The sequence below is a fragment of the Balaenoptera ricei genome, chromosome 15 (genome assembly GCF_028023285.1).
Source record: "Balaenoptera ricei isolate mBalRic1 chromosome 15, mBalRic1.hap2, whole genome shotgun sequence".
NCBI lineage: Eukaryota > Metazoa > Chordata > Mammalia > Artiodactyla > Balaenopteridae > Balaenoptera > Balaenoptera ricei.
In genome coordinates this window covers 79,903,044-79,926,595 of record NC_082653.1, presented here as the reverse complement: position 1 = coordinate 79,926,595, position 23,552 = coordinate 79,903,044, and the positions used below count along the sequence as shown (strand labels likewise).

At 53.9% G+C, this 23,552-nt stretch overlaps 3 protein-coding genes and 1 non-coding gene across 5 annotated transcripts; 3 read left to right on the top strand and 1 right to left on the bottom strand.

Moving 5' to 3' along the window:
• The first annotated feature begins 247 nt into the window (after positions 1 to 247).
• Positions 248 to 4,222, top strand: VPS37D (VPS37D subunit of ESCRT-I). Its single transcript, XM_059897281.1, has 4 exons — positions 248 to 490; positions 1,808 to 1,979; positions 2,451 to 2,533; positions 3,137 to 4,222. The coding sequence occupies exons 1-4, from the start codon at positions 353 to 355 to the stop codon at positions 3,497 to 3,499; spliced, it is 756 nt and encodes a 251-aa protein (XP_059753264.1). The 5' UTR covers positions 248 to 352; the 3' UTR covers positions 3,500 to 4,222.
• A 4,857-nt stretch (positions 4,223 to 9,079) lies between these two features.
• DNAJC30 (DnaJ heat shock protein family (Hsp40) member C30) lies at positions 9,080 to 11,981 on the bottom strand. Its single transcript, XM_059897280.1, has one exon. The coding sequence runs from the start codon at positions 11,978 to 11,980 to the stop codon at positions 11,300 to 11,302; it is 681 nt and encodes a 226-aa protein (XP_059753263.1). The 5' UTR covers position 11,981; the 3' UTR covers positions 9,080 to 11,299.
• A 167-nt stretch (positions 11,982 to 12,148) lies between these two features.
• On the top strand, positions 12,149 to 23,443 carry BUD23 (BUD23 rRNA methyltransferase and ribosome maturation factor). 2 transcript variants are annotated; one of them, XM_059897497.1, is made up of 12 exons: positions 12,149 to 12,237; positions 12,341 to 12,378; positions 13,730 to 13,825; positions 13,921 to 14,003; positions 14,099 to 14,195; positions 16,419 to 16,515; positions 17,743 to 17,793; positions 18,538 to 18,623; positions 18,855 to 18,900; positions 19,067 to 19,125; positions 22,915 to 23,004; positions 23,151 to 23,443. In XM_059897497.1, the coding sequence occupies exons 1-12, from the start codon at positions 12,190 to 12,192 to the stop codon at positions 23,203 to 23,205; spliced, it is 846 nt and encodes a 281-aa protein (XP_059753480.1). In that variant the 5' UTR covers positions 12,149 to 12,189; the 3' UTR covers positions 23,206 to 23,443. The 2 variants fall into 2 exon arrangements, with proteins under 2 accessions (XP_059753480.1, XP_059753481.1); XM_059897498.1 differs by lacking the exons at positions 22,915 to 23,004; positions 23,151 to 23,443 and adding exons at positions 20,866 to 20,923; positions 21,312 to 22,908.
• On the top strand, positions 22,384 to 22,515 carry LOC132350057 (small Cajal body-specific RNA 20). The gene has a single exon (XR_009497814.1). It is a non-coding gene; the product is annotated as a small Cajal body-specific RNA 20 (non-coding RNA).
• Positions 23,444 to 23,552: the final 109 nt, after the last annotated feature.

Here is a 23,552-nt window from a genome sequence, read left to right as displayed (position 1 = left end):
GCCTGGGGGCGTGGTGAATGATGGCCGGGAGGAGAGGAAAGGAGAGGCGCCTTAGATATCCGGACGGCGGAAGGAGGATGGGTTGCCAGGCGATCTGCGGATGCGGGAGGCGCGGCGAGGCGCGGCTCGGCCGGGGTGGGAAGAGGCGCGGCCCGCCCCCTCCCCGCCCCACCCCCAGCCTCCACGCCGCGGCCCCTTTAAGAGCGGGCGGGGCGCCCTCTGGCGGCGGAGCGGCGCGCGCTGCCGGAGCCAGAGCCCCAGCCGGATCCCGGAGCCGGAGCGGAGCGGAGCCGGGGCGGAGCGGGCCGAGCGGGCCGAGCCAGCAGCCGAGCTGGGGGCGCGGGCGGGCGGCATGTACCGGGCCCGGGCGGCGCGGGCGGGGCCGGAGCCCGGCAGCCCGGGGCGCTTTGGGATCCTCAGCACCGGGCAGCTCCGGGACCTGCTTCAGGATGAGCCCAAGCTGGACCGGATCGTGCGGCTCAGCAGGAAGGTAGCGCGGGGGGCGCGGGCGGGGGGCGCGGGGGACGGGCCGCGGCCTGCCGGACCTGCCGACCGACCGAAGGGCCGCGCCGGCCGGGCCGAGGGGCCGCCGGAACCTGGCACGTACGAGTGGGCCCGGCGGAGCCGCCCCCGGGGGAGGGGGCGCCCTGAGCTGGCCTGGGGCGGGTGGGGCGCCGGAGACCCGGGGAGGCGCCCGTGCACCCCCGGGATGGCCGCGAGGCGTGTCCTACAGCGGCTGCTCCAGGGAGGTGTGTTCCGGGGGGCGGGGGGCGGCTGTTTGTGGGGGCCCTGGCTCGCACACCCACGTTCTGTAGGGCCAGAAAGGGGAGGCGCCTTCCATGGAGAGAACTAGGGGCCTGTGTGACACCTGGGGGGGCCGTTGGGAGGGCGTCCGTAGTCTGGGGGTGTAAGAGGGGGCTTTGTGTCTTCCGGTGGGGAGGGGTACTGAAAGCTGAGGCGTGTATTCCATAGGCCACCATAAGAGAAAGTTGTATATTTCACAGGAGATAGGCCCGGGCTGGTTGTCTGCGGGGGGGCAGAAAGGGAAAGTGTACATTGGAGGGAGGCAGGCAGGAGGGGCGTGTGCATCCTATAGGGGACAGATGGAGGGTAGTGCGTTCTCCAGGGGCAGGGAGTGGAGGCTCGGCCCGCCTAGTAACAGAAGGAAATAGCGTTCTCCAGGGCCAGGAAAGAAAGGGGTCTGCTTTCTGCAAGAGAAGGAAAGCTGGGAGCAGGTGCTAGGGGATCAGGGAGGAAAAGGGGGTGTGTATTCCTTGGGGTGTGGGGATTCCACTGGAGGGCAGAGGACGGGGTGCGAGGGAAGAGAGGGGGGTTTGAGGGGGTGCTGTGCAGGGACAGGGTGAAGACATCACTGGAGAGTAAGAGCAGGGGGTGGGAGTGTTCTCGGCACAAACACCTGAGGAGGAAACAGACAAAGGCCTGGAATGAGAGGGAAGCTGCCCATGCATGGAAAATGGGACAGAGGAGGGAGGGGGACTCCTCGGGGACCTGAGCAGACATATTAATTGAAAAATTAAAAATTAACTAACATTTGTAGAGGCCTTCGTAGTTTTCCTCACCTAAGTCTCCCAACAACCCTATAAGGTAGATGTTTTTAGCTCACTTTGTGGAAGAGGAAACTGAGGCAAAGCGGGGTCTGGGCTCTTATCGTCCCTCCACCTGTTGGCTCGCCATCCTGAGATTGGGGTGCTTTCAGCTTGGCCCGTGGGCACTGTCGCCCAGGGTGGCAGTAGGTGGCCATGGGCAGACTCCCTGAATGGGCCTCTGGGCTCTTCCCTGCCGGCAGTTCCAGGGCCTGCAGCTGGAGCGCGAGGCATGCCTGGCCTCCAACTACGCGCTAGCCAAGGAGAACCTGGCACTGCGGCCCCGCCTGGAGATGGGCCGCGCTGCCCTGGCCATCAAGTACCAGGAGCTTCGGGAGGTGGCCGAGAGCTGTGCAGACAAGCTGCAGCGACTGGGTGAGGGACGGCCGGGAGAAATGCCTGGGGTGGGGGGCAGCTGGCCATCTGGCTGGGTGGCCTTGGGAAGTGCCAGGCTCTGAAGGTTGGGACTTGGGCAGACCTATTCCCCGGGCAAGTTTGAGGGGTGCTACTGCTGGAAAATTACCGAGTTGGGAAAGTGAGCAGTTGATGGGTAGAGCTGGGTTCGAGAGGCTAAAGTGGGGCCCAAAACCCAAGGGCCTGGGGTGCTCTAGGAGACAAAGCCCCTGCCCCCTCTTTCGCACTAGGACTGCGGGGAGGCGCATAAATGGATCCGGTGGGCGTTGTGCAGATGAGGAAACTGAGGCTCCAGAGAGGGGAGGGGAAGCGTAGAATCACACACAGGGTCAGTGAGAGTCAGGTCTGGGCCCTGGGGCTCTGGTCTGTCTGTCCTGGGTGACAGGCCCTGAGTGCAGGGGCTAATTCACTCTGTCCCTCTGTGGCCCTCAGAGGAGAGCATGCACCGCTGGAGCCCCCACTGCGCGCTGGGCTGGCTGCAGGCTGAGCTGGAAGAAGCTGAGCAGGAGGCTGAGGTGAGAGAAGGGGCAGCTGGGCCTGGGGACTGGGAGGGGGGCCCCATCCTATCATCATCCCCCTCCCCTCAAGTCTTACATTGCAGGCTTGAGAGCCCCCCTTCCAGGAAGCCTGCCCTGAGTGCCTGGCTCCCAGGAGTGCCCGCTGCATTGCTGTCCGCACTGGACACAAGGCCCACCATCCCCACCCGTGACTTTCCCCCAACTTCCTGTGAACATCTCAGGGCAGCTTAGGCTGGGTCTACAGAGGAGCTGGGACAGACGTCTCAGTGCTGGGCTGGGAGCACAGTGCTCAGTGAGCTGAAGAGGTGGAGGAGGAGGGCCCTGGCCCTGATGAGAGACACCTGTCTACTTCAAGTGTGTCTCCATCTCTGATCCCGCCTCATCCCTGGCCCGGCAGGTCTGGCGATAGTAAGGAAATCAAGGCTTGAGGGTAGAGGACGTTCATCCGCAGTCACTCAGCAAGGGGCAAGCCCAGGCTGGAACTCAGGTGCCCCGTCCCCAAGCTGTGGCGTGGTCGCCATCGGGAGGGATTCAGGGTGGGAGGAGAGCCCTCAGTCTTTGGTCACGTTCCTCCCAAACTGTCCTTTCCTCCTGTCCCAGGAGCAGATGGAGCAGCTGCTGCTGGGCGAGCAGAGCCTGGAGGCTTTCCTGCCCGCCTTCCAACGAGGCCGTGCCCTGGCCCACCTGAGGAGGACCCAGGCGGAGAAGCTGCAGGAGCTGCTGCGGCGCCGGGAGCGGTCTGGCCAGCCCGCCCCCACTGCTGCTGCGGACCCCCCCAAATCCTTCCCCGCTGCCGCTGTCCTGCCCACTGGGGCCGCCCGGGGGCCACCAGCAGTGCCCCGGAGCCTGCCCCCCTTGGACTCCCGCCCAGTGCCCCCGCTGAAGGGCTCCCCCGGGTGCCCTCTAGGCCCAGCCCCTCTGCTGAGCCCTCGGCCCTCGCAGCCAGAGCCCCCCCACCGGTAGGATCCAGGGTATGGCTCCCCACTGGGGGGCCCAGACAAACTTGATGCGTGGCTCCTCCTCCTCCCCCACTGCCGGGGTGGGGGGAGGGGCAGGCCCCTCCCCCTGGCCCTAGGCAGGCCCTGGCCCTGGAGGCTGAACTGGGGAGGAGGGTCACCTGGAGGATGCCCAGAGAGAGGGCCGGGAGTGGGGTGGGCAGGGTATTATGCCTCTGCCGCTGAGGAAACTCTGCCTTTTTTTCTCCCCGGCTGGGGCCTCCCGGGTGATGGGCCAGCCCCAGTGAAAGAACTTTACTCATGGGGGCCTGGGAAGATGCCCACTTCCTTCAAGGGGCCCTGCCTAGGGGGTCTATCGCCCCCTGCCACTCCACTAGGCTCGCACAATGCCAAGGCTGACAGGAGTGTTTTCCATCATGTCCTGAGCCTACCTTTCCCCCAGTTCTGGGGTCCACCACCTAGGAGCCAGGTGGTCAGGCCCCAGCTGTGGGGGCAGGGCCATGGGGCTACTACCTGCCCTGCTCATGCTCCAGACCCTGGGGCAAGGTAGGCCAGGGGCTTCTGACCTGCACCAGGTGAGAGTGGGCCCTCCCCCGGAAAGACCATTCTGTATTTTTCTGTCCCCGTCTCCTTAGAATGGAAACTTTTTGAGGGCAGGTCCTTGTCTTTGTATGTTCTGTCCCCAGCCCCGCCTCCCAGGGGCCGTCAATAAATGTGATGATGAGGATGACGATGCTGCCTGACTCCTCTCTGCTCCCTCATCCAGCCACTCTGCTGTTGCAGCTTCCACATCTCAGCTCCTGTGCTTCCTACTCTTGAGATGCCCTCCTTTCCTCTCTGCCCATCCAAAGCCCGGCTGTCCTTCAGGTCCAGCACTGCTTCTGCCTCTTCCATGAAGCCTTCTCTGATTACCAACCCATGGGAGTCTTCCCTAAGTCTTAAACTTCCCAGCACTTCTGGCCAGAAGCACACTCTGCTCCGTCACAGTTGCCTCACCTGTATGCACCTTCTTTTCCTGGGTGGCCTGTAAGCCCAACCAGGATGGTACCTGCTCCTTCTCTGGCCTGCCAAATGACCACCCCCACTGAGTGATGGAGAGGGTTCTATAGGGCTGAAGCTACCTGTCTTCAGCTCGGGTAAACATTAGGTGGCCAGCTTGGCTGATGACTGTGGGACAAGAAGATGGGAGAGTGGGACTATGTCTTGGATCAGCTTAGGTCAAGTCTAATGAGATGAAGTTTGGCAGGAAGTCACAGAAGGTCCTGCAAGTAACAGGGGACAGTCAGAGTGCTGTAGAAGCTAATGTGATCTTGGTCCATGTTAGTGGGGCTAAAACCATCTAGAATGAGGCAAGTGCTGGTTTGGCTTTACTTTTTACTGAAGTTTTAAACTCTAAGGGAACCCCAAAACAGCACCTTTGGAGTATAATGAGAAAGAGGATGGGGGCTAAGTCCCCTACAGAACAGTTGAGGGATCTGTTTGACATACAAGTATGTGATGGCTAGCCTTTGAGTCTCTAAAGGACTGCTTCACATAGAGCGAGACGTTAGAGTCAAGACCAATGGGTGGAAACCACTGGGAGCCAGATTTTGGCTCAGTATGAGGCTCTTGATTCACGGTTGCTACTGCTGGTAGGTTGGTCCCCATCCCTAAAGATGAGTGAGCAGCACCTGAGTGACTGCTTGATGAGCTCTTAAGAAATACAGGCAATAGTTAGAGGGACTGGCCCATCCGAGCTTTTGAAAGCCCCTCAAGTCCAGTCAGATTCACCCCCAGCAGGGGCAAAGCACTGATGGTGCCCACTTGAGAAGCTTCATCCCACAGTGGCCTTGGTTCTCCTGCTCCTCACTGCTGGCACTTGAAGTGCTGGAGACAAGGGACGCTGGAGATGATACCGGGTGCCTGCCTGGGATGACAGAAGACTGAACAGCCCCAGAAGGCCTCCCACATTCTCCACACAGCCTGGGGCAAGCCGGGCCCCTCTCGGCCTGGCCTCCCACTTCTGGTCCATGCTTCTAGGGAGTTTTTCGTTTGTAACCAAAAGGAAGAAGGGCTAATGGTGGTCATGCCTGAGCCTCCCTCCACTATTGTGAATTGGGGAGCGGCCTCTACAAGGCAGAGGCTAATGTCCACAGTCTGGTTCAGCCTCCCCTCCCCAGGGCAGGTAAGAAGAGGAAGGAATGACCCAGGCAAGGGAGGGACTGGGAAGGGAGACAAGTATTACCATGAGAACCAGATGGGGTCCTTCAAAAGGCCTTCCATGCCCCTCACCTTCCTTAAGAGCTCAGACTCAGTTTTAGAGCACGCAGGGAGTAAGGCCCCTCTGTATTCAGCTCCAGCATGAAAAACACCAAAGACCTGAGGCAGGTGGGTATAGATACCACCAGAGTGGAATGGGCCTAGTTCTGGGCCATGGGAAAGGCTTAGAGGTGGACGGTTAATAAACTTGATTAACCCCTCTGCTTGAAGGTACATGAAATATTCTGGAAAGTTCCAGGCAGTCTGGGCTCTCCTGCCAGATCACTTCTGGAACTTTCTATTTCCAGGTCTGGGGTCCCAGGGAATGCTCCTGGCTATAATCCTCTGTGAGAGAGAATAAACTTGAGGTAGACCCTCAAGGGGCCCATGAGAAAGGTCCTACCTATTGCAGGCCACCAGTGCTTTTACAAACCAAAACCAAAAAATTGCCCAAAGGGCTTCTCTCGCGGCTCAGTGGTTAAGAATCCACCTGCCAATGCAGGGGACACAGGTTCGAGCCCTGGTCTGGGAATATCCCACATGCCAGGAAGCAACTAAGCCCGTGCGCCACAACTGCTGAGCCTGTGCTCTAGAGCCCGCGAACCACAACTACTGAAGCCCACGTGCCTAGAGCCTGTGCTCTGCAACAAGAGAAGCCACTGCACTGAGAAGCCTGCGTACTGCAACGAAGAGTAGCCCCCACTCACCGCAACTAGAGAAAGCCCACGCACAGCAACGAAGACCCAACGCAGCCAAAAAAAAAAAAAATTGCCCAAGTAACAAAACTCTCACTCCTTTCTGATAAAAACAAGGTGTTCCTCCCCCTCAAGAATGTCTATGTGCACCTCCTTGTTTGGAAATCACTAGCTTCTGTGTATTTTCCTAAGCCTCCCACCTTGTTTTCCAAATTTGAAACATCATAACATTAAATGTACTTTTGTGTGTGCGTGCTAATCAAGGCTTACTGAGCTCAGTCTTTACCACTGAATCCTGTGGTCACTGCAAAGCCATGGCTAAGAACTTGCCCCTGACCTCCCAGGCTAGAGAGAATCTCATGGTTTCCAAGAGACCAAGTTGGACTAGCTGAGGGTTTATCCCAATTTATACAAGGATTTTACACAAAAGATTGAGTGCAGGAATCGGTGTTATGGTACGAAGGGACCTCTGGCTTTGTTTGGGACCTTGCCACTGCTGTAGACCTCTCAAAAGATTCTTCTTGTCCCACAATGAAAATAAGACTTACACTCTGCCTCCCTGCATAAAGTGTGAGCTCTTTTAACATAGGAGGTAACCTAGGGATCTGCAAACTCAAATGCCTGTAGGGGCCAGAAGGTCACAGTGCAAAGCAGCTCTGTTTCCACAAAGTACACCCTCCCCCATTTTCCTGGAAATGCATGATCTCCCCCCCACCCTTATTTTGTTTTTCCTCTTAATAGACATGGATAGAGAGACAGATTCTCTACTAAGAGCAAAATGGTGCAAGTGTGTGCATCACGGCCTCTGACACATCTCCTCTGCTGGTGAGAGTGCAGCGGACCGGGGAGCAAGGTCCTATCTGAAAGGCAGACCTTACAGCTTCTCCCAAGTGGTCATGAAAATATGGGAGGAAGCTCAATGGTGGCACATTTTCTCATTTTTTTGAGAGAAGTCAGAAATCTAGATTTTTATGCAAAGTCTTCCAAGTTTTGAATATTGCCTCAAGTTAAGACACTGTGCTAGCCGCAGCCAAACGCTGTGTGCAGGTCAGCTGTGGCCTGTGAACCACGAATCTCGGTCAGTTCTTCGTCCTCCGGAAACAGGCCTTTTTTTTTTTTTTCAGGCCTTCTTTTGTCTAGCAGCAGTCCCCTCCCAGGACCGAGGATGTGAACACTGACAGGGCAGAGGCAGGATGGGAGGGCCAACCCACCTCAAGACTAGCGACAGGGCCCCGGGTTTGTATAGCCATAAGAGACAGTGGCGAGATGGCTAGATCCATAGTGATGCTATGACCTTACAACAGATGGTGAAGGTGAGCTCTCTGCTTCTGGGGGATGAGAGCACCTAGCAATCCCCAGCATATGCAAGTTCATGAGGTCCAGACTCAGGTCTTGCTATCACCCTAAAACACTAACAGAGGGACCCCAGCTGCTTTGCACAAACCCGATGGCCCCCAGGGCTCCAAGCCTGGCCTGAGAGCCAAGCCGCTGAGGGCAGGCAAGGCGCGCCTCCTACAGTCCTGCTCAGAGGCAGGAGACAGTGTGTGACCTCGTCACAGGGCTGAGGAACTGAGAGGGCAAAGGCCAGGAGAGAGCACTGAATTCCAGAGAGTGGACTGAAGTAACACCGCTACTTACCAGCTGTCCCTTCTCTCAGCCTCCCTTCATGGGATCTGGTGACCTTCCTGGAAGCCCAAAGGCCCGAGACAAGACCCCTACTCCTCGCCATTTTCCATAAGCAGGTGTGGTGGCCACTCACTTGGGCTCCACCCTTGGTGTCTCAGCTTCAGGCTGTGGCTATAAGGGGTGGAGATATATATACATGGTCAGTAATGACCAACGGACAACTCACTGGCCTAAGGTAGGCTATTCTTATTCATCTTGGCTCATGCTGGGACCATTACAGAGGGCAAGGTGCACCCAGCGAATGAAATGCCAGAACCTCAGAAGGAAGCAAGAAATCTTACTCCTTCAGCACTGGGATGTGTAAAGGATCTTTTCACACAGCAATAAATAAAGGACAATGGAGGGGAAAACAGTTCGGCTCAGGAGGAATAAAATGAAGTCCTGATCAAGCCCAAAGATAATATCACAATTGCCTAGACATGTACACCTTTGATTCCTATCTTCTTGTCCGTGTCTCCCCATTTAGGATCTGTGTGTGCTGCTCACTCAGCCTGGTACTCTTCTTCACCCCCTACCCAATGAGCACAGCATGGAGCAAGCTGGGCCCCTCTTCCTAGGTCCAAACTTACAGTTGTTTCAGTTTGTGACCAAAGGGAGAAAAGGGACTGAAGCTGACCATGTCTCATCCTTCCTCCTCTATCAGGAACTGGGGAGCAGCCCCTAGAAGGTGGGGTTAATGTCCACGGCCTGGTTTAGCCTCTCCTCCCCAGGGCAGGTAAGAAGCTGAGAAAGGACAACTGCAGGGGGGCCAGAAAGGGAGAAATGATGTAACAGGAACCAGCTGGGGAGGGTCCTTCAAAAAGCCTCCCACACATCTCCCCTCCCATGAAGAGCCCAGATTGAGTTTCAGGGATGGTAGGGCGTGGGGTCTCTCAGAGTTTAGCTCTGGCCTAAAAAAACCAGAGGCAGGCAGGATGGCACTACAGAATAGAGTGGGCCTAGTTCTAGGCCTAAGGAGAGGCTTAGAGTTGGATGATTAATAAATTTTATTGACTACCCTGTTTGGAGTTGCATGGAATGTTCCAGAAGTTTCACAGAGTCTGGACCCCACCACTCCGAACCTTCTGGGTCTACCTCCACGTTTTGGGGCCTGAGGGAATGTTCTTCGCTGTGATCTTCACTGAGAGAAAACAAACTTGAGAGATCTATGTCAAAGAGCCCATGAGAAAGATCCCAGATTATCACAGACCACTAGTGCTTTTACAAACAAGACCCAAAAGAACCCCAACCTCAATTTGATTGAAACTTTGATAGAATCTTGCCCCAAGGACACTCCGTTATGCCCCAACTCCTTGGTTGAGAATCACCAGCCTCTGTACCTTTTACTAAGCTTCACTTCCTGTAGTTTGTGTTTTGAAAAGACTTTCCCTCTTGTTTTCCAGATATGAAACATAATAACATTAAATGTTCTTTTTTAAAGTACATATGCCCTTGCCCCCAAACCAAGCTCCATGAGCCCAGCATGTCTGAACCAGAGTAGGCTTAAATCTTTCCTACTGAATCATATGGTCACTGCAAAGCCATGACTAAGAGTTTGCCCCCAACCTCCAAGGCTGGAGAAAACAGAATGGTTCCCAAGAGACCAAATAGCACCAGCTATGGGTTTCTCCCAATTTATCCAAGGACCGCCACAAAAGATGGAGTGCAGGAATTGGTGTTAATATAGCAAAGCACCTCTGGCTTTGTTTAGAACCTACTTAGGCCCTTACCCTTGTAGAAGATCTCCTGCAAAGGTTTTCCTACCCCACAGCTTTACGCTCCACAGTACATACCTGAGTACCTACCATCTCACAGCTAAGCCACACCCCACGTGCAGTGATTCATGGTTAAGAGAACTGGATTACCACAGCTCTAGCCAAGTGACAACCCACTGCACCAATTAGGAAAAGAGGAAACAAACAAAAACCAAAAAACCCTCAGCCAGCTCTGAATAAGGAAGCGAGCTTCCATCCTGTGCCTCCTGTCACTCAGCATCCGGTCTACTCAAACTCCCCCAATTCCCACAGCTTCAAGTAGCCCTGTTTCAAGGACTTGGCTTGTAGGGCCTGCGATAAGCACTGCCAGCGAAACAGGAGGCTGGGCCACACTCAGGCGACTCAAAACTCCCAGTTTGTTGCTCTATTTTTGGGAAGGGAGGAGCTGCACAGTTATCAATGGGGCTGGCTGGTCAAGGGATGACCAGGTGCCAGGCACAGGGTCCCAAGGACAAACTTGACTCTACTGGCACTATATATATATATGTGTATATATATATATATATATGTATGTATATATATATATATATGTTTTTTTTTCCCCCCCTGCTGCTGCAGCATGCGGGATCTTAGTTCTCCAACCAGGGATCGAATCTGCGCCCCCTGCAGTGGAAGCGCGGAGTCTTAACCACTGGACCGCCAGGGAAGTCCCTGGCATCATACTTTAATCACTGAGCCTATTAGAACGTGGATAATCAAGTGTGACAGACCGAAAGAGAGCAAACGATTTGCTCCTCTGCCATCACGCCCACAGAGTAACTTCTCCGAGGTCATACATTAGATAAGCATGGGCACAGGAAGGCTCATTCCTTAGGCTCATGACCTTGCTTTCTTTCCCACTCACACTCATCACCAACAGAAGGCGGAGTGGGGTCTGACCACCAAAGAATGGCCAGGTTCCCACAGATCACATCCTTACCCTACACTGGGTCTCACCTTGTGGCCTGGGGAGCTCACAGAAAGACAAGTTTCTTATAACCCCAGAATTTTTCTTTTGGCAGTCACAATTGGTCACATTGCACGTTTCAAGGTTACAGAGGAGCCCCACGCTACACACGTGGGGCAGGAGCAGACGAGTCTTGCTCGGAGCTTTACAGGAAAGCCACAGCAAGTGTTCCAGAAATTGACAACATCTGGAAGCAGGCACCCCAGGGCCTCCAGGAAACCCCTCACTCTCGGGCTTTCGGGACTCCTCATTGGGGCCCTTTTTCTTGGGCATCAAAAAAGCCTCCTTTTCTGGACCAGAGGGGTAGGGATGTGCAGGTCAATGGCTAAGCTGGCCGGGTGGGGAAAGGAAAGGGGAGAGCAGTTCCTTCGGACCCCAGTAGAGGTAGACAACAGTAGACAATGGAGGCAACGGGTTCAAGAAGACAGGAAAGGCCATTTTCTTGGGGGGGTGGGGGCGCGGCTGCTCCCCTTCCCTCCGCTCTCCGATTAAAAACGAAAGCCCATGATGATGAAGACTGTGAGCAGAAACAAGAATAAAGCCGTGTCTCGGGTCTCGTCCCAGCCTAAGCCCTTCTTGGCCCGGTCCTCCTGCTGCTTGCGAAGGGCCTCCCGCCGGGCCCTCAGGCGCCGCTCGCGCTCCAGCTGCTCGCCGTAGTGCGCCTGGTAGAAGGCGTCAAAGTCGAACATGGTGCGGTTGGCTCCCGATGAGGCCTGACCGCGGCCCTGGGTCCGAGAGGCGGGAGGCTGGGTGCGGGGCGAGTCGGGGTCGGCGGCGGGCGTCTTGGAGGGCCGGACCCCGGGGCCGCGCAGGTCCTCGTCGCTGAGCAGGCCGCGGTCATACTTGCGACGCAGGGTGGTACTGCCCAGCACCACGTAGGCCTGGGAGATGCGCGTGAAGCGCTCGGCAGCCTCGGCGCTCCCGGCGTTGCGGTCCGGGTGGTAGAGGAAGCTCTGCCGGTAGTAAGCCGCCTTGATCTGCGCCTGCGTGGCCGTGGAGGCGACGCCAAGCAGCTCATAGAGCGCCGTGCGCGAGTACGGGCCGTCGCTCCGGGAATAAGTTCTCGCTTCTACGCCCAGACCCGATCCCAAGTTTTGTGGAACCCCCCGGGCTTGCCACAACCTCCACAGTAATAGCCGCGACCACCTCACCTCACGCTGGGCTGCCATCTTGAATGAGTCAGGCGGGCGGTGCAAGATGAACTGGCCAATGGGAGGCGTGCGTTTTTCGCATCCGGTCGGCCCTTGTAGCCAATCGAGTAAAAGAGAAGGCGGGGAGAGGGGTGGAGCATGCGTATTACGGGGCGGGCGCCAGGCCGAGGACATAAAAGCCGGACTCCCGGAGCAAATCGCACGAGACCAGTTGCTGAGGCGTGGGGATGGCGTCTCGTGGGCAGCGACCCGAGCACAGCGGGCCTCCGGAGCTGGTGAGGCCTGTGTTCCGCGGACACCTCTCTCTCCTCTCCTAGGGTCTCCGCGTCTTGATTTCTTCCCCGACTCCCCCGCCTTTTTTTTTTCTCGTCCCTGCAGTTCTACGACAAGAATGAAGCCCGGAAATACGTGCGCAAGTAAGGGGAGCCTGGATGTTGCGAGGCGTCGGGGGTCGGGAACCGGCAAGTTGCCCTGATTGCGGAGGTTGCTTGGAAAGCACGCAGAATTTGGGGGTGGGAGAAGGAAGAGACCTGAGTTAATCCCATTTTTGACACTGGAAGAGTCAATTTTAAACCTTCGGATGGGTCTCAGTAACCTTAGCATCAGAATGGGAGGGATCACGCCTACTTTCTCTCATACGACAGCTTATTTTAAGCATGTGATAAAACAGGTAGGACGCAGTGGAGATGTGTAAGGGATCAGTGCTGTTGGGGGGAAGGAAATAATATTCATGGAATGCTTACTGTACGCCGCAGTTTACATTATCTCAGTAAATCTTTAGGACAGCTGTTGGTAGAGTATCTGAATTTTGTAGAGGAGAGTTTTTTGTATAATTATGAAGTCAGTTAACAGATGAGGGTTAGAGCAAGGACTTCCAAACCTATTTTTTCCGATACAGTACTCTGTAAGAAAGTTCTGCAGATAACCTTTTTTCTCTTTTTTGTTCAAATTAGAGCATCAGACAGAGTCAGCAAAAACTCTTTGGTCAGTTGTCATTATGTAGCAAATAGAAACTTTTTTCCAGTTGCAGAGCCCTGTTTCAGGCATTTTGAAAACTGGTACGTGTGACTCTCCCTGGATCTTGGGAAAGCCAGATACACTCTAGACCTCTTCTGTTCAATATGGTAACCAGTAGCCATCAGCCATCTATTGAAACATATTTAATCTGATATACTTGGTATGAAGAAAATGTAAAATGCTTTATTGTTTTTTATGTTATGTATTGAAATGATGTTTTGAGTATACTGGGTTAAATAAAGTGTAATATTGAGTATGTTGGGTTAACTATTACTACAGTTAACTTTACATATTTAATTTTTTTTTAAATGTAGCTTCTAGAATGCCCCAAGTGGCTTCCGTTATGTTTCTCATGGACAGCACTGCTATAATTTTTATTGTGTCTTCTTCACCCTTCTTTATGGGAGTAGCTACAGTGGATAATTCTTCTAGAAAACATGTATTTAAGTAATACAGTGTCAAAGCCTGGTAGAGTTGAAAATACCCAATGGTTGGTCAGTAGATAAATGATTTGTTAACTTCACATTAGCTCTGCAGCTAGTACAGTTTTAATTTTGTCAGAACAAAATAACAACGTTGTATTACGTGGACTTTTGGGGTCACTTTTAAATAGTTGTAGTTGAGTTTGTTGACCGGGAAAGGGTACCTCAGGATGATTGTTCCTTTTTCTCTTTCTTCGGCTTTTCTTGGTCTGGGTGAGGTTTTAGCCCAGAACTCCTTTACCACTTGCTTGTGTTTCTGCCTTTTTAGCTCACGGATGATTGATGTCCAAACCAAGATGGCTGGGCGAGCGTTGGAGCTCCTTTGTCTGCCTGAGGATCAGCCTTGTTACCTGTTGGATATTGGGTGAGATCCTGGGGCTCAGTTCAGATAGTCCAGGTAGGTGGTGGGATGTCTTTGCTACTCACACTATTGAGTCCCCATTTGACTGTGTCTTCCAGCTGTGGTTCTGGGCTGAGTGGAGATTACCTCTCAGATGAGGGGCACTACTGGGTGGGCCTTGACATCAGCCCTGCCATGCTGGGTAAGTATGTCCTATTTAGCACGGGAGTGGACTCCCCTGCGTGAGTGTGGAACAGTGATGCAGACTGATTCCTCACCTACTCTTCTCCAATGTAGATGCGGCCTTGGACCGAGACACGGAGGGAGACCTGCTTCTGGGGGACATGGGTCAGGGCATCCCCTTCAAACCGGGCTCCTTTGATGGTTGTATCAGGTGAGAGTCTTCAGGTCCTGCTTTTAGTCCTCTGCAGGCCAGTGCCTCCCAAACCTCGCTGTGCAGCAGAATCACACAGAATACTTAAAAATACACATCCCCGGGATTTTCAGATGTATAAGGTCAGAGCAAGGCCCCAAAATATGTATTTTTTTGTATTTCAAAACGACTCCTGTGATTATCTTGCACTGCCAGGTTCAGGCACCATGGTATAGGTTTCTCTGCTTTGTGTGGGGGGGGGTGTGTGTGGGGGGGGTGGTCTTCTGAGCCTCTAGGAGCCATCTTGTTGGCCCCAGCAGCCATTTTGTTGACTTCTTTTCAAAGGACTTTGTAGTGGAGAGTGGCCCCAATTGCTCCAGTCTCTTCGGTGGCTTAGGAGTCCTTTCTGTGGCGTCAGGTTCAAGTTTTGAATGTGTACGTAGTACTTTGATAACAGATCTTAGAACACTGAAATTACAATTCGAAACGTGAAGTTGTTCTTTGTCTTCTGTAGAAAGTTCTGTTTAGTATTTGGTTTAGTGTTTTGTTGGTGGGGTGGAGGTAGGGGCTAGGGTAGGAAGTCATAGTTTAATCATTAGCTGGGGGAAGACCTTCTGTGATAATAGACTGAGCTGTAGCGATACACAGTAGGAATCTGGGTGAGGAGTACAAATCTGGATTTGAAGATTTTCTTTTAGGGTATGGGATTAGCTTACATGTGGGAACAAATAGGAGGGGAAAAAAACATTTCAAAGATAGCAATTGCTTTTTAGTAATGATCAGGTGAGATGTTCTAAGCTGCAGAAAACCAAAGGCCAGCAATTTGGTACTGTATGTTTCAGGAGTAAATAGTCATTTTTAGTTTGTTTTTAAGAGGAGGGGTGGTATGGCAGGCTTTTTCTTTTCAACATTTGTTACCGCAAGAAATTGTCCGAGGTGCTGTGCTGTTTGTGGAAATAAAGGTCCGTGTTTTTAAGACTCTCCATGGTTTTTTAGGTGCTATAAGATGTGGACCAAGTTACTAAACGTGAGCCCCAGTGTGGGGTGTGCACTAGGGAATCATGGGACCCACCAGAGTTAGGAAGAGAAGTAAGAGCACAGGAAAGCAGTAGAGGCCGGGGCTGGGCCCTGAGGTTGGGAGGAATTTGGATGGTCAAGGAGAGGGTTTCAGAGTGAAGGAACAGTGTGAGCAAAGGCACAGAAGTGGGTGGGGAAAGGAGTCTCATAGATGTAGGGAGGAATGAGAAATTCTACGGAAGATGAGATCGTGTGGGGTCGGTTCCTAGAGGCTTTTAACTCCATCCTGAGAAGTTTGGGTTTTATTCAGTAGTTGATGGGGAGCTGGGGAGTGACGAGATCGGGTCTGTGTTGTAGGAGGATTATTTAAAAGAAGAGAGAAGACGCGAGAGGAGAGAGAAGTTAGGTTGTCGAAGTAATGGAGGCGGTAATGAGTGCCGACCCAGGAGAGTAGTGGAGGAACGTAAAAGCTGGGAGAGGCGGTCGGACACACCAGCGGGGTTTGGGGTTTTGTAGATGTATGTGCACAGCAGTGAGGAGGGGAATGTTGGAAAGGAGGACATACTAGCTGCTTGAGGCTTTAAATGTGGGGATTGTGGAAACAGTTAGCAGGTACAGTTGAAGGAAGTGATTTAGGAGGAGAGCGAATGGCTTTGTGTAAGTCCAAAGCATATTTCCCTTGATTGGAGGAAGGGAATGAAGGGGTAGGTGGCAGGAAGAGCCTTGACCTGCTGAGTAATGCTAAACTTGAGATGTGTGCAGAAGCAAGGTTGAGGAAATGTTTTCTTGGACTGGCCTCGAGAAGTTCACATTCACCTTCTGTAGACCCTGTTTGGTCCAGCGTTTTATTGATTGATTGATTGATTGATTGATTGTTGTGGCAAGCGGGGGCCACTCTTCATCGCGGTGCGCGGGCCTCTCACTATCACGGCCTCTCGTTGCGGAGCACAGGCTCCAGACGCGCAGGCTCAGTAGTTGTGGCTCACAGGCCTAGTTGCTCCGTGGCATGTGGGATCTTCCCAGCCCAGGGCCCGAACCCGTGTCCCCTGCATTAGCAGGCAGATTCTCAACCACTGTGCCACCAGGGAAGCCCTGGTCCAGCGTTTTAGAATAGTGACCTGGAGTAGACCTGCACGTGCCAACAAAGAGTCGTGGGCAGGAGGGTTTCGCCTGGAGATCGAACCTGCGTATCGCTCCCTTTGCTGACTAGGTCCCTTCCTCTTTCAGCATTTCTGCGGTGCAGTGGCTCTGTAATGCTAACAAGAAGTCCGACATTCCTGCCAAGCGCCTGTACTGCTTCTTTTCTTCTCTTTACTCTGTTCTGGTGAGTATGAGATCTCCTTACCGGGTTGGCTGCCTGTCCCTCCCTTGCCCTGCAGATAGCATGATGAAGTGGAGGTGCCCCATGGGAATGCCATTTAGATGGGACCACACGGGATGGCAGGACCTCACTGTTGGCTCCTTCGGTCCAAGTCTTCAGCCACCAAAAAAGGAAAGCTCAGGGGGCTGACACTGTAGTGAAATGCGAAGACACTGATGTCAGAAGCTGAGACTGATCACAACTCCTCTGTCCACTCTGCTGAATATCAGTCAGAAGTTGGCTTGGGGACCTGGACTCCACAGAGTGAGGACAGGGGCAGCATTTCGAGGCCACACAGAGGACACCTTCCAGAGTGCTCACATCCTCCGACTCCCACCTTGCCTTCCACCTACTGCCAATGCTCAGATGGGGAGCAGGGTGGTTATTTACCACTGAGAGAGCCTTTATTAGCTTTTTTCTTGTCTTTATTTATTTGTTTATTTACTTATTTATTTGAGCCACACCCCTCGGCTTCAGGCTCCTGCAATGAAAGCGCCGAGTCCTAAGCACTGGACTGCCAGGGAATTCCCTATCTTGTCTTTAGAATGATGGTGTTGATTTCCACTGTTTACTAGGATTAGATGATAGTCTGCGATTCTAAGTCCTAAAAGTGAGTTCTTTCACTTTTTTTTTTTTTTTTTTGGATCCAGGTGTTTCTTGGTCCCCTTAGTCCCCTCACCTCACCGCTGGCTTTCTTAGAGTGGGTTGTTCTGGCAGATAGCTGGGTCTTGTTCGTTATGTGGTTTCTCTTTCTCTCAGGTCCTGGGGTTAACCCTGAAGTTCTGGGGGCCTTTGTGTTTGGTTTTCTCTCTGCTGAAATGCTCTTCCCTCAGACATTTAAATAGCCAGCTCTCTACTACATTCCGGTCTCTGCTCCATCGTCCCTCAGAGAGAGGCCTTCCTTGAGCCAAAAGTAAACTTGGTAGTTTCTGTCGTGTACCATCCCTTGTCCTATGTTATTTTTCTTTTTGGCGCTTAATCACTACTGTAAATTAGCTACCTCGCCCACTAAAACGTGAGCTGCAGAAGTGCGGAGGCTGTCTCTTTTGTCCATGGCTGTTTCCCAGCCCTGAGAACAGTATACCTTGCACATAATGGGAACTCAATAAATATCTCGTGAATAAGGAAGGGAGGAGTGCCTGGGTGCTGACCCCATGGGATATTTGAAAGATAGCCATGTGTCTGTTGCAGGTCCATGGAGCCCGGGCTGTCCTGCAGCTGTACCCTGAGAACTCAGAGCAGGTGAACCCCTGGGCTGGTGGAGGTGCAGGGAAGGGGGAGGGACCCGGAATAGGTAAACTGTCCTGCTCCTCACCCACCTGCCCTCCTGCTGTTGGGAAGTGACAGAACCAGCAACCTTAGGCTGCTTGGTGGGAAGGGAGGGGCTGAGCTCCCGAGAGTGGTCGCCGTGGCCCCTGCTGGCACATTTTATGACCTAATGTCCTAAGGAAGAGGGGTACCTGGGGCGGTGGCAGGTGGGGGTAGGATGTCTGTCTTCTCTTGACAGATAAACCATCTGATATTACTGATTTCCATAAGCGAAGAAATAGCTGGGGGTGGGGGAGGACATCAGCAGTTGTCTGTTCTGTGGAGTGTGATGCCTGAGCAGCGAGGGGCAGGAGGTACTGACTCTGACGGACAGGTGGCGAGCTGTCCCTCACTGATACCGTGAATGAGTCTGCCTCGCAGTTGGTGGCCATTCATTTCCTGAGATTTGAGTGGGGAGGTGGGTCCCTAGGCTAGAAAGTGAGAATCAGGGGGACTTGGTCGTCCTGTAATCCCCGAGGGAGGTATCTGCCATGGCTGCTTCTAGGCTGCACCTTCTCTGCCTGGCTTTCGGGGACTCAGAATTGGGAATAGTCTGATAAAGACCCTCACTTCTCCCAGACAAGGTCCATTCTGGGACCGGACGGGGGCCAGGGGAGGGGGCGGGAAGCTGCTGCTCCCCCAGCCGCCCCGCCTGACTGCGCGCTGTTCTCTCCCCAGTTGGAGCTGATCACGACCCAGGCCACCAAGGCCGGCTTCACTGGTGGTGTGGTGGTGGACTATCCCAACAGCGCCAGAGCCAAGAAGTGAGTGCCGGGGGCCAGGGTGCTGCCGTGCTGCAGGAGGGAGGGTGGCGGTGTGGCCCTCACAGGCCACTGATGCGTGGACCAGAGCAGTGCTGCGTTGGGTCACTGGGGCCCCGGGCAGGCAAGAGGCCTGGCTGCGTCTGTACCTGTTTGTGGCAGGGAGGGGGAGGACTTGTCTTGCTCTGTGAGGCTTTCTGAGCCCAGCCCTCACTCTCCACTTTCTTGTTTCAGGTTCTACCTCTGTTTGTTTTCTGGACCTTCGACCTTTATACCAATGGTGAGGGACCTTGAGTTTGTAGGCCCATCCCTTCTGGCCTCCCTTCTTGTGGGGCCGGGCCGTCTGCCTGTTAGAAGGGCTCAGGCCTGGGTGCCAGGCCTTCTGGGGTGGGGCAGGTGGGTTGAGAGATCTCCAGGGTGATCTGAGAGCACTTTGGTTCCTGCAGGCCCAGAGCGAAGAGAATGAGGAAGAGGAGGCCAGGGAGTCCACGTTCACGGTTGAGAGGTAAGGCTGTTGTTCAGCCCTGCCTAAGGTGCAGGCGGTTGCTGCCACCAGGTTCATTAGGCACAGCAGCAAGAGTCCTCCGTTTCTCTCTGCTTTCACCAAGTCTGTCAGGGTCCGGTGTGGCAGAGACACCAAGGCGGAAATAGGACCTGGGAACCCTTCGGACCTGTGCCTGCACCTGCCTCTGGCTGAGCTAGTGGAGCCCTTCCGGATGTCTGTGGGCAGCCTTCCTCTCTGCCTGCCCTCTTGCCACACCCAGCAGGCTGTCCCCTCCTCCCAAGGCTGCCTCCTTCACCTGCATCCCGGACCCCATCCCCACTTGGCCCCTGTGGCTCCCTTTCCTCTCCCGCATCCTCATGTTTACCCTCCTGAGTCATCCCCATCAGCACACAAACATCCTGTGCGATTTCTCCTGTCTTCAAAAAGGGTCCTCCCTTAACCCCGTAACAGCTCCTGGCGGCCACCCTGTTCATCGGCTTCCCTTTGTGACCGAACTCCTCACGCTGCCTCCCGTGCCGTTCTCAGTCCTCTCCGCTGGCTCACGCTTGTCTCATCACAAATTGCTCTCTTGATCAAGGCCACCGCCAGGCTGTCTCGCCAAACCCATGGTCACTTCCCAGTCTTCTTTCTTTCTCCATCTTCATTGTAACTTGCCCGCTCATTAGGAGCTGATGCAGCCGATCGCGCCCCTAACGCTTTCCTCACTTGGCCTCCCACCCACGGTCCCGGTTTTCTGTTAACCTCACTGGCTGTTCCTTCTCGGTCCACTCTGGGGCCCACCCTGGACCCCTCTTCTCTCTGTGCTGCTGCCTTAGACACCAGCTACAGGTTCAGAACCTCCAGGTTTCTATCCTTGGTCTCAGTCCCACCTCTGCTTTCCAAACCACCTCCCCTCCTAAATACCCATACCTGGACTTCCCACAGGTCTCTGGAACAAAACAGAGCTCTTGGTCTTCATCCCCGAACTTCTTCCCTCCATTCTTTCCATTCTCAGCCCTTCCTGTTTTCCTTACATTTCACATCTAGTCACTCCATCCCTTTTCCCCACTCCTACCTGGTCTGTGTTTGCTGCCTAGATTACTGAAAGCTACCTCACTTGTCTCCTTCTGACTTTGCCTTTTTGAATTCATTTGCTGTGCAGCAAGACGGAGACTTCCCTTTATCTTATATTTTTTAAAAATGTAAATCATATCTTGCCATTTCTCTGTTCAGTATCTTCAGTTGAGTTCTCGTTACCTTTATTTTCCCTACCACCTTTCACTGCTCTAAATCCTAAGTATTCGTTTACTTGGTATTACTTCTGTCCCCAACTAGAATGAAAACTTGGTGGGGACTTGCACTGTATCCCTGACACCAGAATAGTGTCTTGTTAGCAAAAGGTGTTCAACATTTGTTGAAGGAACAATTGATTATAAGGTAGTAAAGAAGGAGGTGATTTCTTAGTTCTGATTGGTAGGGGTGAAAGGTTTTCAGACTCTTAAGACGTTTAAGAGGAAAAATGAGCCGAGAATGGATGAGTTAGGAAGGCCCACCGATGGTGAAAATCATGAGTGCGGTCCTCGTGTCCACCATGGATTGATGCCCTCTGACCCATTGGCCCTCCGCGGTCATCTCCCTTAGCTTCCTCAGCCCATTCCCCGTGGGGACTTGGGGGCTCTCCTAGCCGTTTCTGCTCTAAGGTGCCCATCGCTTGCTCTCAGGGAGTGGTCCCATCTCCTGCTTCCCCTCCGTCCATCTTAGGCTCCCTCTTGTCCTCACACCGGTGTCTACAGACGACGTGTCCTAACTGTAAACTTAGGTAAGTTGTGGGACCTGATCATCCATTTCTCGTCTGTTTAAAATTGGGGGGGATGTGCCACCCTCTCGGGCAGTGTGTTGAGTCGAGGGCATGTCTGTACAGGACTCGGCACAGTGCCTGGCGCGGACCTCATTTCCCTACAGGCTCTTCCCCTTGAAGTCCTCGGATTTGAGGAGGGCGGGGAGGAGGCCTTTGTCTACTGTAAGGCTGATCGGGCTTCTCCCGGTGCTGTCACTTCTGTCTGATCACATTCAGGCCACTTACTGTAAATAAATAGGTAAATCAAGGAAAAGTATTTTAAACCTTTACCTAACTTATCTCTAATTTCTTCTCCCCACCCCCCAACAACTTTGCTTGACCTATGTATTCCTTAATCCTCGCCACCCAGCCTCTACCCTACCACTCGTCAGCTGCTCTCTCCAAAGGCTCTGTCCCTTCCAGCATTGGCACTGTGGACTCCACTTCCCTCTTGGCACCTGTGGTCGGGGTCGCTCACCGTCTTCACTGCTCCCTTTGTCTCCCCTGATGACTCTTTCCCATCGTCCCTCCCACAGCTCACATCTTGCCCCCTGTGCTACCCCAGACTGTGCTACCCCAGAGCTTGTCCTTCCTTAGAGACTCCTGGGATTAGTCCTGCATCTCCAGCAGCCTGCTTTGCACCTGGCACGTCGGACTCCTGCCCCCTCATCGTAGGCCCTCTTAACTTTCTTTCGTGAACTGCTATCTCTGCACACCCCAAAGTCTAGGACATGTTGTGTTCCTCCTTTGGTAGAAAGCCTCGCTGCTTCCTGGAGGGAGAGCACGCTCCTTGCTGGTTGGTGTTCACGCCTCCATGAACTGGACCAGCCAAGTGGGATTCTGAGTTGGTGTTTTTTTTTTAATCTGACTTTTATTATTAGGTTAGAACAGATGAGAAGTAGCAGCCGGAAGGGTGTGTCATGCAGTCCGGCTTCCACTGGTCCTCAGGCAAGGAGGAAACTTATGAGGATGACTCAATCCTCAGCTGACCCTCAGAGTCTCACTTGGACCCTTCCTCTCCTCACACTCAATGACTCCAGGCAACAGGGCTCTTCTGCTCCCTAACCTTCCTCTTCAGTCCTTTCCCTGTGCCTCATTTTCATGTATTGCTTCTTGTCTGGAATACTGGCCCACCTTCTGCATGAAGTAGCTTATCTCTGTGGCCCTCTCCTTTTCCCCATCACTGCCTTAGCAGCTTCTGGTCTCTCTGCACTTGCTTTGCCTCGTGCGGGTGGTCGCTACCACAGCCCAGCCGTGGACTCTTTAGGGGCAGGGCTGGTTCACAGCCACTGTAGAACATCCATGGGCCGTGCACGCAGGTACTCAGGGAATGGTTACTCAGAGGGCAAGCAGCCTCCGTGGTGTGTTCGACGCTGAAAACAGTTGGATTCCAACTGCCAGGTGGGGATGTGGTTTGAGGGCCCAGGCTGCCCTGTTCTCAGGGCCTCTCTCCCATAGAGCTGTGGGAGGTCCCTTTTCTCCTCAGCCAGGACTGGAGGCCAAGATCACCCCTTGAGGATCATTGTCAGGGCTGCCACAAGTGGGGCAGCCTTGTTTTCCTGCCTCAGACACCTGTAGTTGCTGGGAGCCCCAACTTGGTCTATACCAAGCGTGCTGGCCTCAGCCAGACTAGGGCCTGCTTTCCTTGGATCGGCTCTTGTGAGCCCCAAAAGTAGCTCGGCCCCTGCCTGCCCCACAGGCAGGTATGTATGTATGCCTAACCACGTGGTCAACCGCGTGGATGCCTGCGAGCGAGGGGGGGACCCCACCTCTCCTGCCTCCTCCTAAACAACCGCTCTGGCGCCAGCAGATGTCACCAGGAAGGGGGTGTCCAGAATGGGGACTTCTGTTGTGGAGGGGGCATCTGAGGCCACCTGACTCGGGGGAAGCTCACCACGCTTACCTGCTGGGATTAACCTGGGTGCCAGCCAGGCCACTCTGTCCGTCTGCTCACAGCTGTGTCTCCTGCACAGGGTCCCGTACAGGATGGCGAGGCGGGGGGTGGTGAGGAAGAGCCGAGAGTGGGTACTGGAGAAGAAGGAGCGCCGCCGGCGGCAGGGCAAGTGAGTGCAGGTGGGGCGGGGGTGGGGGGGGGGGGCGGGGGTCTGGCCACCCATGGCCCGGGGCTCACCTACCTCAGGGGTCCCAGGGGTTCTTGTTGTTTTTCCTGAGACGGTTCTGTTCTTCCCGCCCCTGTTACTTCGCACAGGGAGGTCCGACCTGACACTCAGTACACCGGCCGCAAGCGCAAGCCCCGCTTCTGAGCAGGCGGCCGCGTCCAGTGGGGCAGCTCGGGACCACACAGTTGTGAGCTGTGCCATCCAGCCCAGGCACTTGCTTCTGGAGGGTTTTCTATATTGAAGTGCCTACTTTATCAGCTGACAAAAAGCGTTTTAGAAAAGTTCTAAAAAGGTTTAAAGTTCTAAAAGTATTTTCTTCACTAAAAAAAGTTCTGAGAGCATCTTATTTTGTTCTAAAAGCAATAAAGCACTTTCTGTGGAACTCCGGCTCTGGCATTTTCCAGCTCTGTGATCCTAAACAGATTTCTGAAGTTCCTCTATTGGTGGGGGCTTGATTCCCAGGTTATGAGTTAGGTTTAAAGAACTTAAAT

What these genes read in the sequence shown, in the direction of transcription:
- VPS37D (XM_059897281.1), top strand. Translation starts at nt 353, where the DNA reads ATGTACCGGGCCCGGGCGGCGCGGGCGGGGCCGGAGCCCGGCAGCCCG. An exon ending in TCGTGCGGCTCAGCAGGAAG is followed by an intron (nt 491 to 1,807) that starts GTAGCGCGGGGG and finishes CCCTGCCGGCAG; the next exon opens with TTCCAGGGCCTGCAGCTGGA. An exon ending in AAGCTGAGCAGGAGGCTGAG is followed by an intron (nt 2,534 to 3,136) that starts GTGAGAGAAGGG and finishes CTCCTGTCCCAG; the next exon opens with GAGCAGATGGAGCAGCTGCT.
- DNAJC30 (XM_059897280.1), bottom strand. Translation starts at nt 11,980, where the DNA reads ATGGCAGCCCAGCGTGAGGTGAGGTGGTCGCGGCTATTACTGTGGAGG.
- BUD23 (XM_059897497.1), top strand. Translation starts at nt 12,190, where the DNA reads ATGGCGTCTCGTGGGCAGCGACCCGAGCACAGCGGGCCTCCGGAGCTG. An exon ending in TCCTTTGATGGTTGTATCAG is followed by an intron (nt 14,196 to 16,418) that starts GTGAGAGTCTTC and finishes TTCCTCTTTCAG; the next exon opens with CATTTCTGCGGTGCAGTGGC. An exon ending in CGCCGCCGGCGGCAGGGCAA is followed by an intron (nt 23,005 to 23,150) that starts GTGAGTGCAGGT and finishes TACTTCGCACAG; the next exon opens with GGAGGTCCGACCTGACACTC.